The sequence below is a fragment of the Argentina silus genome (genome assembly GCF_951799395.1).
Source record: "Argentina silus genome assembly, chromosome: 14".
NCBI classification, from domain to species: Eukaryota; Metazoa; Chordata; class Actinopteri; order Argentiniformes; family Argentinidae; genus Argentina; species Argentina silus.
The window spans coordinates 9,118,163-9,132,773 of record NC_139668.1 but is presented as its reverse complement, the minus strand read 5'-3'; the positions used below and the strand labels follow the sequence as shown (position 1 = coordinate 9,132,773).

Below are 14,611 nucleotides of genomic sequence, written 5' to 3'. Positions count from 1 at the left end.
CACATGGGCGGCTTGGTACGCATCGTGCCAAAGGTCTTGTCTGACATGTGTGAAGTGTGTGAAATGTGTGTGTGTGTGTGTGTGTGTGTGTGTGTGTCTGTGTGTCTGTGTGTCTGTGTGTCTGTGTGTGTGTGTGTGAACTTAAATAAAGTATTCAAATGTGTGTGTGTTGATGAATGCAAATTCAAATAAAGCGCATATTAACAGAGTTTATGTTCTCATTTTACCAGTCATGAGTCATCTCTAGGGGGCTCTCTAATGCAAGAGAATTTGGGGTATGAGAATCAACTGAAACAAGAGTGAAATTATGTGATTTTCAACAAAATGAAGTAACTCGTATGGGATCACAAAAATTCACAAAATTCACACTGTAAGGATGTTAACTGTCTGCAACAAAAGAAGACTACAACATTGTTCCAGACAGGACTTGAGTTGAGACTGAGTTGACTGAGCCTTTGACTGATGGCATAGACAAGACTGGACTGGGGGTCATTCACAATGTCCTCTCTCTCTCTCTCTCCCCCTCTGTCTCTCCCCCCCCCCTCTCTCTCTCTCTTTCCCTAACTGCAGACTCTCAGAGTCCTTCTGACTGGCCCCTGTGGCCACACATCCTCCTGAGGAAACCCTCTCCTGACAGAGTGACTAATCCTTCCCATTTCACCACTCTCCGTCTCAGTGGTCTCAGGAAGGAAGGAAGGAAGGAAGGAATGTCGGGAGGGATCGATGGAGGGGAGGTGAGGGCAGAGGTGAGATGGCAGAGACTTCAGCAGGGTTGGGGGTTTTTTATTCAAGAAGGACGCACCATCATTGCAGAATAAGCTCAGGTCATAGAAATAACCACCATTACATCACACGAAAACATCCGAGGCTTGATCCATCACAACCTCTGTGGGGTAAACCAGTGTTCTTACCAAGACGTTACATCAGCTGTGTGTGGTAATTGCAGCAGGCACACACAGCACCCTTGGTGGAGAAGTTTGTCTCTGGACGGGGGCCTGGGGGTCCGATGGAGCCTGAGGGGGCCAGGGACCGTAGACCACCGCGCCGCCACTCTGCTCCTTGGAGCAATTACAGCGGCTCGCTGCACTCTGGCTGTCAGACTGGGTCCGTCCCCAGCCCCTGACATGTGTCCGATACACCCCGCTGTGAGTCTCTCTGTGTCACATCTCCCTGGACATGGAGCTGAGGGCGATCTGTCTATCATCTCCTTCACACGCACACACACACACACACACACACACACACACACACACACTACCAGCTCCTTGTCCTTGCACTGCTGTAGCCAACGGTCCCATCTGTGTGTGTGTGTGTGTGTGTGCGTGCGTGCGTGCGTATGTGTGTGCATGCGCGTGCATGCGTGCGTGTGCGTGTGTGTGCATGGTGGCTCTGGGCCACAGCGAGTCAGCCGTGGCCCCCTCATCGTTTTAATCACCTCGTTAGGCGCAGTCAGTCGCCACACTCTCTGGCCACCGCCTCACCTCAGGACGGATGCCCCCTGACCCAGCCCTGGTGGTGCTACTGGGAAGGGGTGGGGAGCGTGAGACAAGATCTGTCAACCAAACCATCAAGACAGTGTGTGCCATGATCGCCTAGAGTCTGGTCAGGCTGGCATGCACTGGTAATGCCCACAGGCCCCCTAAAACAGCCCTGCCCCCCTACCCATGAAGCTCTTGGCATGATAGTCCACTTTATGTCTAACCACAGGATACGGTTGGTTCTGGATGGCACTCTGTAGGTGATCTTTACTCATGGATATCTACTGTATCATCCATCCTTCTGGTACCATTGGCTCTCAGATTCCCAGAAGTGATGTCATTTTGACTGTGGTGGTTTATGGTGGATATTGTTGTGTGTGGGTTTTTTTTCTTAGATAGATTTTAAATGACTCTTGAAATATCTCATTATTTTCTGACAGGCAGTCATCCATTGAAGACAAAACACCCCAGATTTAACAGGTTTTCCCTTTTGAATAGGAGGGAGCAGCAACACAGCAGAATAGACTATTCCATCTGCCATCAACAGTGGGGACGTTTTGGGCTGGATGGGTAACACCCCCTCCTCCCACCTCCCTTCTGCAAGTCGGAAATCGGACATGAAATATAGAGAACGAGTTTGTAATGTCAAAAATCACTAATTCATTCATATATGTAATTCTCAATATAAAACATTTCCTTTCTTAAAAAGAAAAGTCATGTCCGTTTTGCCAGCATGCACCTGTCTGAAGATAAGGGTGTTTATAAATGATTTCAGTGTCTGTCCATCCTGTGAGAGAACTGTGATATAATACACCTTGCCTATCCAGTGGCCGAAAAGTGCAATGCAATAGTGAAACAGTGAAATATGCTTGCTTTTGTTTTTTTTTGTTTTTTTTATGAAGTTATTCACTTTCCTTGACCAGCCTGTTTAATGTTTTTTTTTATGTGTCCTATGTTCACTTCAAACTGTTAATATTTATTTTAGACTATATGTAACAGACAAAAAAAAAATCTAATTTAGAAAAAGAAATCGTAATTTCTAAATCCGTATCCATTATCTTGCTCATCTCTGGTCTCTCTTTGCCCATTGATCCCAAGGGAAAACTGAGGGGTTGAGGGGCGTGAGTAGAGAGAGAGGGAGGTTTGTGGAAGGGAGGGTGGGCGGTGTTAGACAATACCATTCCCCAAATATATTCCATCCCTCCGCTTCTGAAGTGGGGCTTTATTAGTTGGGATCGTTTGGATGTTATCTCGCATATAAGCCGCATTCTGGATCCGATAACATTCGGAAAACCTAGAAGAGGAAAGGGGGGATTTTCTATTTGCCTGTCAATATTACTGACTCTTGGCGCACGGGGCACAAGGCGGGCCTTTCTTATCGCCGTCATCTCCCTCAAGAAGAACGGACAAATATCTGCACTTTCAGCCCGATCTTATCGACACAACAATCTATTGTTTCCGAGCTTGGGGGGGCCAAGGTTCTTCCAGGAGATTTTTTAGAAACATTTTTCACAGAATTATTACCCTGAATCTCGTCTTGTCAACGAAATGGTTTTTTTCCTAACACAACTTAAAATTAGACATTTCTTCTGATAAACAATATTTGCTTGATTCATTATACTGTAGCCATACACACGTGCCTGTGTGACTCAACAGTTCTTACGGAAGGGCTCAAAAAGTAAACAACTCATATTTATTGTCATAAGGCTGCCAATAATGATATTATACTGATTAATTGAAGTAAGGAAGATGTTTTGTGAGCGGAACCAAAGGGAAGCACAGAGTTAATTTGAAGTTGGAGTTCAAGTACAATAATCATCAGACAATTGTGTCTCCCTGCTTGTCAAGGTAAGGATCAAATTAACGAATATGTAGCCTAAAAAAGAATACATGTCAACTCTTATTTCCTTCATTATGATAGGCCTAATACACAACACATCAGTATTGCATTAGTTTTGATATGGGAAGTTAGAGGTTATGTTAAGTATTTTCCCTTTCTATTGCCTCGTTGATACAACAACTCTTAGCCGAATTCTATGTCCAGCAGATGTCAACATTTTAGCCGTCACTATTGTAGTGCCATGCTGTCAAGTCATACTGCACGAGCCAAGCAGACGTGTTCATCTCACTGTGACAGATGGTGAATTTTGAATATGGAATATGTTAATTTGAATTGCATGCGCTCACAATATTTACCATAATTTTCTTTAATATTCTGATATAGACGACTGAATATATGTGTGAGTGTCCAAATAGGTTAGGGTTACTACATTCTCTGAAAGTAAAACATATGTTCTACAAAGTGATGTAAGATTAAAATAACCAATTATTTCATATTCAATGCTCTACGAAACAAAATGATATGCCATTTACATGCTTAACATTTATGTTAGATTAACAATGGACGTGATCACAATCGATTTATTGGAGCATTTGACAGTGCCTATCACCTATCCCATGTGACACCTGTAATAAAAACATATGCCTACAAATAATGATCTGAAACTAACTCCTATTAACCAAAATTGCTATTTGGCTTCTCGCTTAGGAAACAGGATATTATTTTAAGTTCCCATTTCAACTATATTTTTCACCCACTCTTTCAACAGCAATAAATCATCACAGGCAAGTAGGCCTTTTGTGTGCTGAACAATATTAATCAATACTCTTTCTGCAGGTCTTTTTGGATAAGCCCTGAAAAATAATTTCAAAGACTGAAAATGATGCTCAGTCCAGACCAGGCTGACTCCGACCTCGGATGGGGACAATCCGACGCTGAGTCGGTGCTCAACGACATGAAGGTTGGGTGCATGTCTGACGATCCGATGGAGGGGGAGGGTAAGACGAGGTCGCTGGCCCCGCCAGCTCTCAGCAGGGAAGAGAAAAGACGGAGGAGACGAGCCACGGCCAAGTACCGCTCGGCCCACGCCACGCGTGAGAGGATCCGCGTGGAAGCTTTCAACGTGGCCTTCGCTGAACTGAGGAAGTTGCTGCCAACCTTGCCCCCTGACAAGAAACTCTCTAAAATTGAGATCCTCAGACTTGCGATATGCTATATCTCCTATCTCAATCACGTGTTGGATGTCTAGATGAAAGTAATTAGAATGGGAGAATATACGGATAATGGAGTGGCAGACATGAATATTGTTGATGATATTGGAGACACTTGGAAGTTGTCATAAAGAGAGAGAGAGAGGAGAAGCCTATGGTATAGATAGTTTTTAATATTCCTGAGGCATTCAGTATGACCACTCACTGAACAGACAACAAACGCTGAGTCGTTTAGGTGATAAGATGCAATAATTTGATAAGGGATTTATTTAGAAGATGTGGGGTCCGATAAATAGCCTAAACAATACAATTCCGTTTCCCCCAGTTTTCCTGTAGGCTAATGTTACATTACAGGAAAACGAACATTACACTCTATGTGTAGCCTAATCAGCACTCAAGTTGTTGCCTATAGCCTTTTAATAAATGGGCTAGAAGTTAGGCTACTACCAACCCATGGGTTTAAGAAAATGAATGATTGGTATTACGCTTTGGTGAGACTGGAGAACCCTGATGAACGAATGAAAAGGATGTAAACTAAATAATAGCTGCTTTATAGAAATAGCATAGTTGATGTTCCGTAAAGGAAAAAAAAGTTCAATGCGTAAGTGCCACTTATGACACATGAAATTGTGACCTTAATCATTCTCATTTTAACTGTCTATGGAATTATTTATTTAAATGTGTTAATATCAAAAGTTATCTAATTTATTTATGTTTATAATAGGCTAACGTCTTTTGTATAAATGTCCATTGTTTGTATCATTGTATGGATACTTATATATTTTAGGCTGTGACGTTTAACTTCGAAAGTGATGTTGTTGCTCTCCAAATGGCACTTTCTGTTTTTATATCATAATTTATCTTAGAAGTTTAATTAGTACGTTAAATGTTATCTTATTTATTTTTTAAATGTCATGTCTATTGTCCACTGATGGCAACGATAAGCACTTCATTTTGGGTTGAACCCACAAAATGTCAACCTTCGTTTAGTTCCCTGCGTGTTAAAGGGGAGGTTGCTGAAAACTCGTACAGTGAAAACCAATAAGCTTACTAAAGAAACATTATTTTTCACTCAATATAGGCATATTCGGCGACAGAAAATTGGACATTAGGCCTACCAGGATAAGATTATCCGTTTTTCTAAGAAAAATCGAATTAGTGTAGTAGGCTATAACACGCAGTGCTGTGATATCACTTTACAATTCAGAGGCAAACCTCTTTTGCTGTGACCAAAAATCATTTCAAAGTAGTCTGATTTCTATTATCTTAAATGTTTTGTTTTACTTAAAGCTATTAGAGGTGTTTATTTATGTATCTGTCTCTGCTTTGTATCTGATAACACAATAAGTAATTTTATAGCGAAGAAAAACATGTCTTCTATCCAAAGATTTTTTGTCTCTTCAGGGTTGTGTACTTGTTGCTTTATGCAGATATTTTGTAGTACAGTTATTGTGACAGCTAGTTTCTAATGAACGCATTTTTCATATTTTCCGGTGGTGTTTTTAATAATAAAAAAAGAAATAGGCCTACATGATATTGTCGATTTCTGTTTTTGTTCTTTTTACATTTCAAGCGCTGAAAATGAGAATAATGATGTCAGATCCCTTCCAAACGCATAGTTGTAAAATATGGCTGCCATGTTATGTAACATTCAACGAAACATTGCGAAAACATTTTCAATCTGGTTCTTCAATCTGAAAGTATTATAATGTTCTATGTTGAGAAGTACCACTCGCGTAGATTGCAGTAAGCTCATAGCCTATGGAAATAAATGGTGCAAGATAGCCTAAACAACAAGGCTTAAAAACAAGCACGATCACGTCCTCCAAATTCTGAAGATCGGCTTCAGCATAAAAATAATTTATATGGCATAATATGAGTAGGCCGATGACACACACACACACACACACACACACACACACACACACACACACACACGCACACACACACACACACACACACGCACACACACACACACACACACACACACACACACACACACACGGCACTGGTCAGGCAAAGAGTGTATATATGTGTGATATTTCCAGTGCATGTGTTCGCTGCTCCTCCTCGCTCCTGGCTGAAAGGCGCCATCCCCAGAGAGGGGGCAGGTGTTACTCCAGACGAGCCAAGACAACCAAATTACTGGCCGTCTGGCACCTCCCGTGGGAAAGAGAGAGGGAGAGCGGGGATGGGAGAGATGGAAATTTATGAGCAAGCAAGCACAGCCATGTAATATTGCCAAATGGTATGAGCAAAGATCCAAATCTTGTATTTGTTTATGATATATTGCCATCACTCACTTCTGGGTGTGTTGACTATAAGAAACTAATAGTAGCATATATGACTAATGCATAAGACTGGCCCACTAGCTGTACAATTGATTCATATGCTTATTGGATGAGCCACATGGGCAGGCACTGCTTGAATTAATTGATATAACAAACAAACAAACAAACAAACACTCCAATGCATTAACCATAGCTGTGATATGTGCATTAAATATGCATGTCAACAAACCCGAGGCCATTTGCACCAAACACATTTGTGTATAGGCCTAGAGAAATGAAGGACTCGCTTTGTAGTAGGCCTATAGTCTCGAGCCATCCGTAGCATACGCAATTTGAGGGAGGCAACACGTCTGATTTGAGAGACTAACTGATAGGCCTAATAGAGACATCCCCTAAGTAGTGTTAAGTCGGTTCGGTATAGGCCTACCTTATATTCATAAAAAAATACACATTTCTAAAGATACCACATAAGCTGTTGAATATACTTTCAAATACCATCTTTGCCACTGTATGCCATGATATTTGGTCGAAATACCAACAAAGAGGTATTTATAAGACCATAAAGGTAAATAATTAACCACTATACAGCCTCAAAACCAACCTCGAAAAAATACAATGGTTTCTGACATTTCTGACAAGAAATGTCCACCTATACATGAGCAGCAGAATTCAGGCATACAGTACTGGAGCCTTTTTAAACTGATGAAAATATAATGTTTCATTTGTGAATGGTATGACATGACACATTTTAGGCTTGAACAGTTGATTATACTGTAGTATAGGCCTACATATAGGCACATTGAATAGGACGTTTTAGAAATTTAGTGAGGCAAGCATCTCCTAATTGGTTTAGAGCAGGTGTGACACATATACTGATGACCCCATCAACCCTCTCTCTAGTGACCTCACTCTCAGGACAGCTAACAAACCAGGGGGCTGGGAGTCAAATGCCCTTTACATGGTCAGATAGAAGTAATGTTCCGTCCCTGGCACATAAAGAGATTGATTGTGGACCCAAGTTGACACCACTTCTTCAGTACTTCTGTAAAACCTCCTCCTCTCATGAAGCCTCACGTCCTCCTCCTCCTCCTCCCCCTCCCCCTCCTCCTCATCCTCAGGTGGCTGCCATAATAAGGAAGGTAGACTTGCTTTAAATCCTTTCATCTGAGGAGGAGAGAGTGAAATGTATTTTTTTGTCATGTCCAAGGTTGTCCTGTCACCCTGATCAACACACCTAGTCAACACACATTCCTTAGAATTAGAATTTGTCCATGAGGCATATTGGAGTTTCTTTACCAATGATAACATTCTAAAAATGTGCCACGAAACTCAACCTCACTCAACTCATAACAAGGTCAATGGTTCAATTGAACAAAATAATGAATCATGTTTCTCAAAAACTTTCAATGAATGTTCAAACCTTTGGAAGAGGTTATAATGATGTTAAGCCTTTACAGTAGTGAGGGACATGGTTTGGCAATGTAGAATGTCTGATCTTTGACATTCATGTATATATGTCCCATCTACATTTCCAGAAAGTAAACTACCTGTAAACTCTGGCTGACTTTATTATCATAGACTTCTGCTCAAGTCTGTTCTGCTTATTTAGTACCAGGTTTGTCTGGACTTGAACTGGAGGCCCATTCTGTGTTCCTCAACCCAAAATGGTTCCATTGCATGGTTCCTCTTCAATTTATTCTTTACAAACTCAAAGAGGAGGAGAAAGCGACAGCAGAAGCCCAAACTGCTGTGGGCCGTGAACAGACTGCCAGTGTGACCAGTGCATATGTGTTTGTGTGTGTGAGAAAGTGCCATATTGCCTTGCCTTTTCACTCAGGATTATGTAATGGCGGAGGCCCTACAAGTGACCATATGTCAGAAGGTGTACAGACGGCCTGGGATTACAATTGCCATTATCAACATTTGGCCGTCCTCTCCCCTTCATCATTCAGGTAGACTCCTCAAAGCCTGGAGTAGGACAACACACACGTTCATCTAATTCGAAGGGGCTCGATAGCTTTGTGCTAATATAGAGAGAGAAAAGTATGACAACAAACAGCCATGTGTTCACTGTGCGAGGAACAGCATTTGGGGTTTTTGTGCAGGCTCTGCTTTTTTTTGCCCTTTTTTTTCTCCACTCCTGGGAATTATGACAATGTTCAATGTCCCCCCCCCACCCCACCCCCAACACACACACACACACACACACACACACAAACACACACACACACACACCCGGCCCTCCTCCTTCCATGTGTGTGTGTGTGTGTGTGTGTGTGTTGTGAAGTGTACGCATGCGGTGGTGCTATAGCAGCGAGCAGCGCCAGCAGTACAAAGGCAGGTCCATGTGTTGAAATGCGGCCCCCGGGATGGACGTATTATCCCTGCCCACTTCACCAGCAGGGTTCCGGGGCTCGAGCTGGCTCGTGGCCCTTTGTCTCCCAAACAGATGGAAATGGGCAGAGGAGGAGAGGAGGAGAGGAAGAGAGAGAGAGAGAGGGAAGAAAAGAATGGAGAGACGGGAGGGGGGGGGGGGATAGTCAGTCTGTTCTCATTAACTCGTGTATTGAAGACGACGTACCCCCTCACAATGCGTCAGCAGCACTGGATGGTCCCTCTCTCATTCAGACTCACGCTCGGACCATCTGTATAGTGGGCACGTCATAAGGTGTGTGTGCATGCATTAGCCCCCCCCCCCCCCCCCGCTCTCTCTCTCCCCGGCCCACTCGTCCCAATCTGGCGAATTAAGATGCCATTTTCATTGGCTTTGAATTTGGTTAAAGATCTTTTAAATCCAATTTCTGACTCTTTGTTACCTCTCAGTCTAAAGGAAGTCCCTGTCTGGATTGTATATCATTTTAGGCCACAAAAAAATGCATTTTCAACCCTTGTCATACATTTGAGGACCTAGGTAAATGTACAACAAAAATGTAGGTGGGAGGTTAAAATTAACAAATACCACAAGGGAATGCTTAATATACATTAGTGCATCTTAAGCTGGTTGATGTCAATCATTATAATGTTCCTCTATCATCAGTAAGCTATTGAGAGAAGATACCTAGTGGATAATTAGGCAATCATTGATCTTGTTTGAATGCCTCACACAAATGCTTGATATGATGATAAAAAAAACACCACAATCAAAATTGTTCATACTTTGATGGTCACCAACCAAACTGTCATTCAAAACAAACAAATGTAACAAACAAAAAGTAATTTGTCATATGCTAAATGTAACAGGTTTGGCTACAGTTATGAGAATATCTCATATGGCTGAAAGAACATTTAGTCAATTTTGCTCTGGAGACTCTAAGCACAAATAATGTACTTGGTATTGATACATCTGTCTGTGGTGTGTGTGGTCTCATAAACTGCATTTGCTTTCACTTCGTCTTCATTTTACAAGCTTTAATTTTTCTTTTTCTGTTTTGACCAAAATCCCTAAACTCATAAACTGCATGTCTTCGGGGAGGGATCCATCCATCTTCCGGACACTAAATTTAATGATCTCATGGGCCCACCTTGCAGTCTCAATAGAGACCATCTGCACACTTACGGCGTTGAATAAACGTAAAATCGGATGATGGGTGCTGCTACTCACACGAGACGCGTGCCTAGTGAATGGGAGCGCGTGTCTCGCAATACACAGGTCTGTGTAATCAGATTTACCGCTTTCACTCAAAATGATTGATTCACGAAGGGAGGGGTCGCTTCTGTTAACTTATGACCGTATATCTATTACGTTAAGAAGGCCTTTAAACATTATGAAATACTTTTGCCATATCATAATGGTATATTCAATATTCTACCAAAGATACAAAAAAAAACATCCTAAAATGTTAAATTGTATGTGCTGATCTCATTTTTTCCAAACACAAAAATAGTGAGAACAATTAGTTATTTCATTACATGTTTGTTCATGACTGTATCGTTACCAAGGCCTGCAGGTTATACAGTTCAGCAACTGTATAGCAACAGCACTGCGATACCATTATATGGCCAGAGCATGGCGCACTAACCTTAGAATCTGAGAGATCAGCCCAGTCAGGTGACCATACCATTAATCGGGCTACTTTAAATCAGTTGGATGCCAGATACCCACAAACTTTTTTTTCAGCCATCCTTGAATCCCTTATATCAGCCATCATCACCCTTGTATCAGTCTCAAGATTCATTGGACCTTCACCTAAAGAACCGGGTGGAAATCAGGAGACTATAGAATAATTACAGCAGTTAACCCCGTCTCCATGCCTATGTGGCCCTCAGTGGGGGGGGGGAAGGGGGGGGGTCACAGGGTCATATCCCGGTCAGGACCTTTACTCTCTTCAGGAGGTGGGGCGGGGGGGTGTCTCTGTGGTTGTGAAGAGAGCAAGCAGGGGTGAGAGGGGTTGGGGGGGGGGGGGGGGTGAATGACTCAAGAGGCCAACATATTGATTCAACCATCTCTTTAACCATCCCGTGCTCATGCCAGCTGCTTTGTTGACATATTATTTGGGTTATGAATGAGTGTGTTATGCATAAATGTGAATGTGTACTTTGACCCAGCCAGACACTGGGTGTCTTAAAATCAAGGGAAAAAGCTATTTACATTCCCCTTTAAAGCCCTCTCCACTACTCATTGTTGTCTCTCACTGACTGGAACAAAGCACCCTTGCTTGTAATCTAAATGGCTCAATGGAGCTCTCTGTTAGAACGTGATGGTTATCACTCATCTGCACTGTTTTGATACTGCAGTAAAATAAACAGTGATATTATCTCAACATCATTTCCCTTACTCATGATAAAACAAGGATGTTTTGTGAATTGTCATATTGAGATGAATGTGTGTGTGTGTTTGGTGACTATCATGAATCCAATGCATCCACAGTTTGAGCACTTCCCTGAGAAGCCACCAGAAAGAAAGTGTGTGCATCCAACAGAGGACAACAGGAGGATGTTTGTCTGGTTTCCATGGCACCAAGCTATATTTGCTCTCTCCTGTCACGAATCCCACTTTAGCTTGTGACATGTGTGACACAAATTTGTGACATGTCCTCCAACCGGTAGCTGTGCCTCCTTTGTCCTTGAAGGCAATGTGTGTTTGATGAATACAAAACAACAACTTTGAATGGTTGGTGTGACCTGTTCTATGAATAAACCAAGCCTATTTCATTAGCCAAGACACCACCATACACCTTAGCGCAGATATTTTTTATACTTATCAATGATATGTTTGTCTAGCAAGACCTAGTTGGCTAGATGTAACTGCATGAGGGCAATAAGCTATTAATACCACACATTGAATTACCAGGTATAATACACTCCAGACAAATATTGTCAACAGGTTCTACCACCGGTCCCTTTAGCCTATGTCCACCTTTCTCTTTATGTGTCATTCCACTCACTTCAGCCTATGCGTATTGACAGTTGCTTGGAAAGTGCTGTATTGTAATAATTGCATAGTGACAACTCCATTCCCCCCTAGCGCACCATCCTCGCACTACACATTTTCCTTTCTCATACTGACGAAGCATTGCTGCCCCCTGCAAAATTCCTTGTGACCAGGGTGATTCCTACGGCTTACCCGGGCTGGTCCCTCCTGTGCACCGTGTGCTAGGAGGCGAAGTATTGCAAATGTACATTTCTGGCTGAAACCTCGCTCATTGGAATGGTATGATCTCGTCTGAAGGTGAGTCGATGTCGAATTTATCCGAGACATGTAGAACGAATCCTAAATAAGTTGTCCGTAGGTACAAGTGCGAGTCAGAACCATGTATATGAGTTTAGTTGTCTTTTTCCTGCTTCATGTAGGTTACTTATATTCTTCGCTAGACTACGGGTGTGTTTATTTGGACACTGATATTTTGCCACAACAAATGTCAGCACGCCCATGTTGTTTCGTAAAACATATGTCTGATGTTATAGAGAAAATCTTATCAACTCTAGCTGATTTGAATGCCCTCAACTCAAATGACTGCAGTCGGTCAACGTTGGGTGTGAAATTAACCCTTTCATATTCATGGAGCAGTGTTACAAGTTTTCTCAAGCCTTATCGATATCAAACATGATATAAATTCGATCCCTATCTGTTACAATATTGCCATCTCTAGAACGTCTCTCTCAACGCATGTTTTCAGATTTACTTTGAAATCGTAGATGGGTTACTATGTTGCATACGGTTGACAGAATTCCTCTGTACTTCACCTCAACTCAGGCTACCTTGTAACAGAGGCAATATTGCCGAACGAAACAGAAACACTGTTGCACGACGCAGCTTCGGAATTTGGCAACATATTGACGCGCTTGTGCAAACATTTAAATGTTTCCCTTCAAACAAGCCCTACTTGTTCCAAGAGAATGTACATTACCAACAGGGCACGGCTCTTGAGGCCTAACGGAGACCAGGGAGTTTCCTATGTAAGTCCGCCATTTGGGTGTACAGGTACAGGATTGGGCAGGCGACACAGCTGTTAGGTTTAGCTCTGCACATCGGTTTAAGTTCATGCATTGAAATACAGCCGTTATAAACGTGTCTTGACGGTATGTAGCGGTGTTCCGACTGAATTTGAGTTACTCGATGAAGTCGGTTCACGTTGAGTTGGTGAAACATACCTGAGTCATGAAAAGTGGTTTGTATGTTGAAGAAATACAGTATTTTGAAAGGCTGAGGAACACATTTTCTAGCCTGTCAGATAATCTCACAAGTACAATTACAGGAATCAGATTCTCAGTGTGAATGTGTGTATGTCTCCAGTTTTAAATGTTTGGGTACTGCATACAGGAGAGTGTATGACAATTAAAAGCTCTCCTCTTCAAAAACACAAAATACAGTAGTAACACAGTAATACAGTAACACTGTAATACACCAGAAGCAGTGACTCTATACACAGCAACACAATGAATACCTGTGCAAATTCAGATCAGACTGTTCAGATGTGGAATTGAGTTGACTCCATTGTGCAGCTCCTACAGCCTACTCTCTGAGCATTGCTGTCTCCCCCCACCACCCCCCTCGATGCAGAGCCAGGATGGGTGGTAGTGCTTAGGAAACGGCTGAACAATGAAACTCCGTTTTGTTGTAAAACATGCCTGACTTGTCTCAGACGAGAATGCCCTCAGTAGTGAGAACGACAATCTCTTCCTGGCCATGAATAATGCAGAGCAATCATTATCATACTGTAAGTCTTTTATGTGTACGCTGAGCCTAACGTCAGGGAGATGTGTGATTATAAGTAGTTTCCTGGTGGGATTTGACATCCCCCTCGCACTCTATTCCGGTAAATGGTTCTTGTTTGTGTGTCTTCACATCTGACAGGGCAGCAAAGAGAATATTTTAAATATGATGGCATGATAACTGTCATAAGTTCCTCTGTGTGTGTGTGTGTGTGTGTGTGTGTGTGTGATTGAGAGTCAACATGGATAGGGATCGCCTCTTGAGAATTCAGTCCTGTGTCAGTGTTGTGCATGGCGAAGCAGGCGGAGGAAAAAATGAAATAACTTGAAGGAGTAATCAAAGATCTCAGACAAACAGAGCTGCATCCTGGAAGTAGACATCTTAGACTATCTTAGAAAACAGGACATATAATGTAGAGATGAGAATAATGCACTTGTCACAGTAAGAACAAGGGTCCAAATCCATTAATCCAATTTGTTTGGATGCCTGAAACACAGATGGTAAGACGCATGTTAGAATCATGTATTTTCTTCTTCTTCTTCTTCTTCCTCTCCTTACTACTGTAGTTGTCTGCCTGTCTTCTTTGTCATCATGATTCTACAGAGAGAAATAACAGAGCTCAATTGTAAGGCAGGTCA

The 14,611-nt window shown here is 42.2% G+C and overlaps 3 protein-coding genes across 5 annotated transcripts in view; all 3 read left to right on the top strand.

Annotated features, from left to right (window-relative positions):
* LOC310815331 (aquaporin-8-like) overlaps positions 1–1,596 on the top strand; it is a gene marked incomplete at both ends in the record, with an annotated part of 16,305 nt that extends 14,709 nt beyond the window's left edge. The window contains 3 exons of the mRNA XM_083685065.1: positions 1–15; positions 947–1,145; positions 1,444–1,596. The exon at positions 1–15 is cut by the window's left edge and continues 163 nt beyond it. Coding sequence (XP_083541191.1) covers positions 1–15; positions 947–1,145; positions 1,444–1,596 — 367 coding nt within the window. The remainder of the gene's footprint in view (positions 16–946; positions 1,146–1,443) is intronic.
* Positions 1,597–4,195: 2,599 nt separating this feature from the next.
* LOC310814955 (helix-loop-helix protein 2-like) lies at positions 4,196–4,567 on the top strand (the record flags this gene model as incomplete). Its single annotated transcript, XM_083684535.1, has 1 exon — positions 4,196–4,567. Exon 1 carries the CDS (start codon positions 4,199–4,201, stop codon positions 4,565–4,567), a length of 369 nt encoding a protein of 122 aa, XP_083540661.1. The 5' UTR covers positions 4,196–4,198.
* A 7,797-nt stretch (positions 4,568–12,364) lies between these two features.
* LOC310815453 (vang-like protein 1) overlaps positions 12,365–14,611 on the top strand; it is a 39,346-nt gene continuing 37,099 nt past the window's right edge. For all 3 annotated transcript variants that reach the window (XR_014554623.1, XM_083685224.1, XM_083685223.1), the window contains exon 1: positions 12,365–12,488. The gene's annotated coding sequence lies outside the window, so the exon portion shown is untranslated. The remainder of the gene's footprint in view (positions 12,489–14,611) is intronic.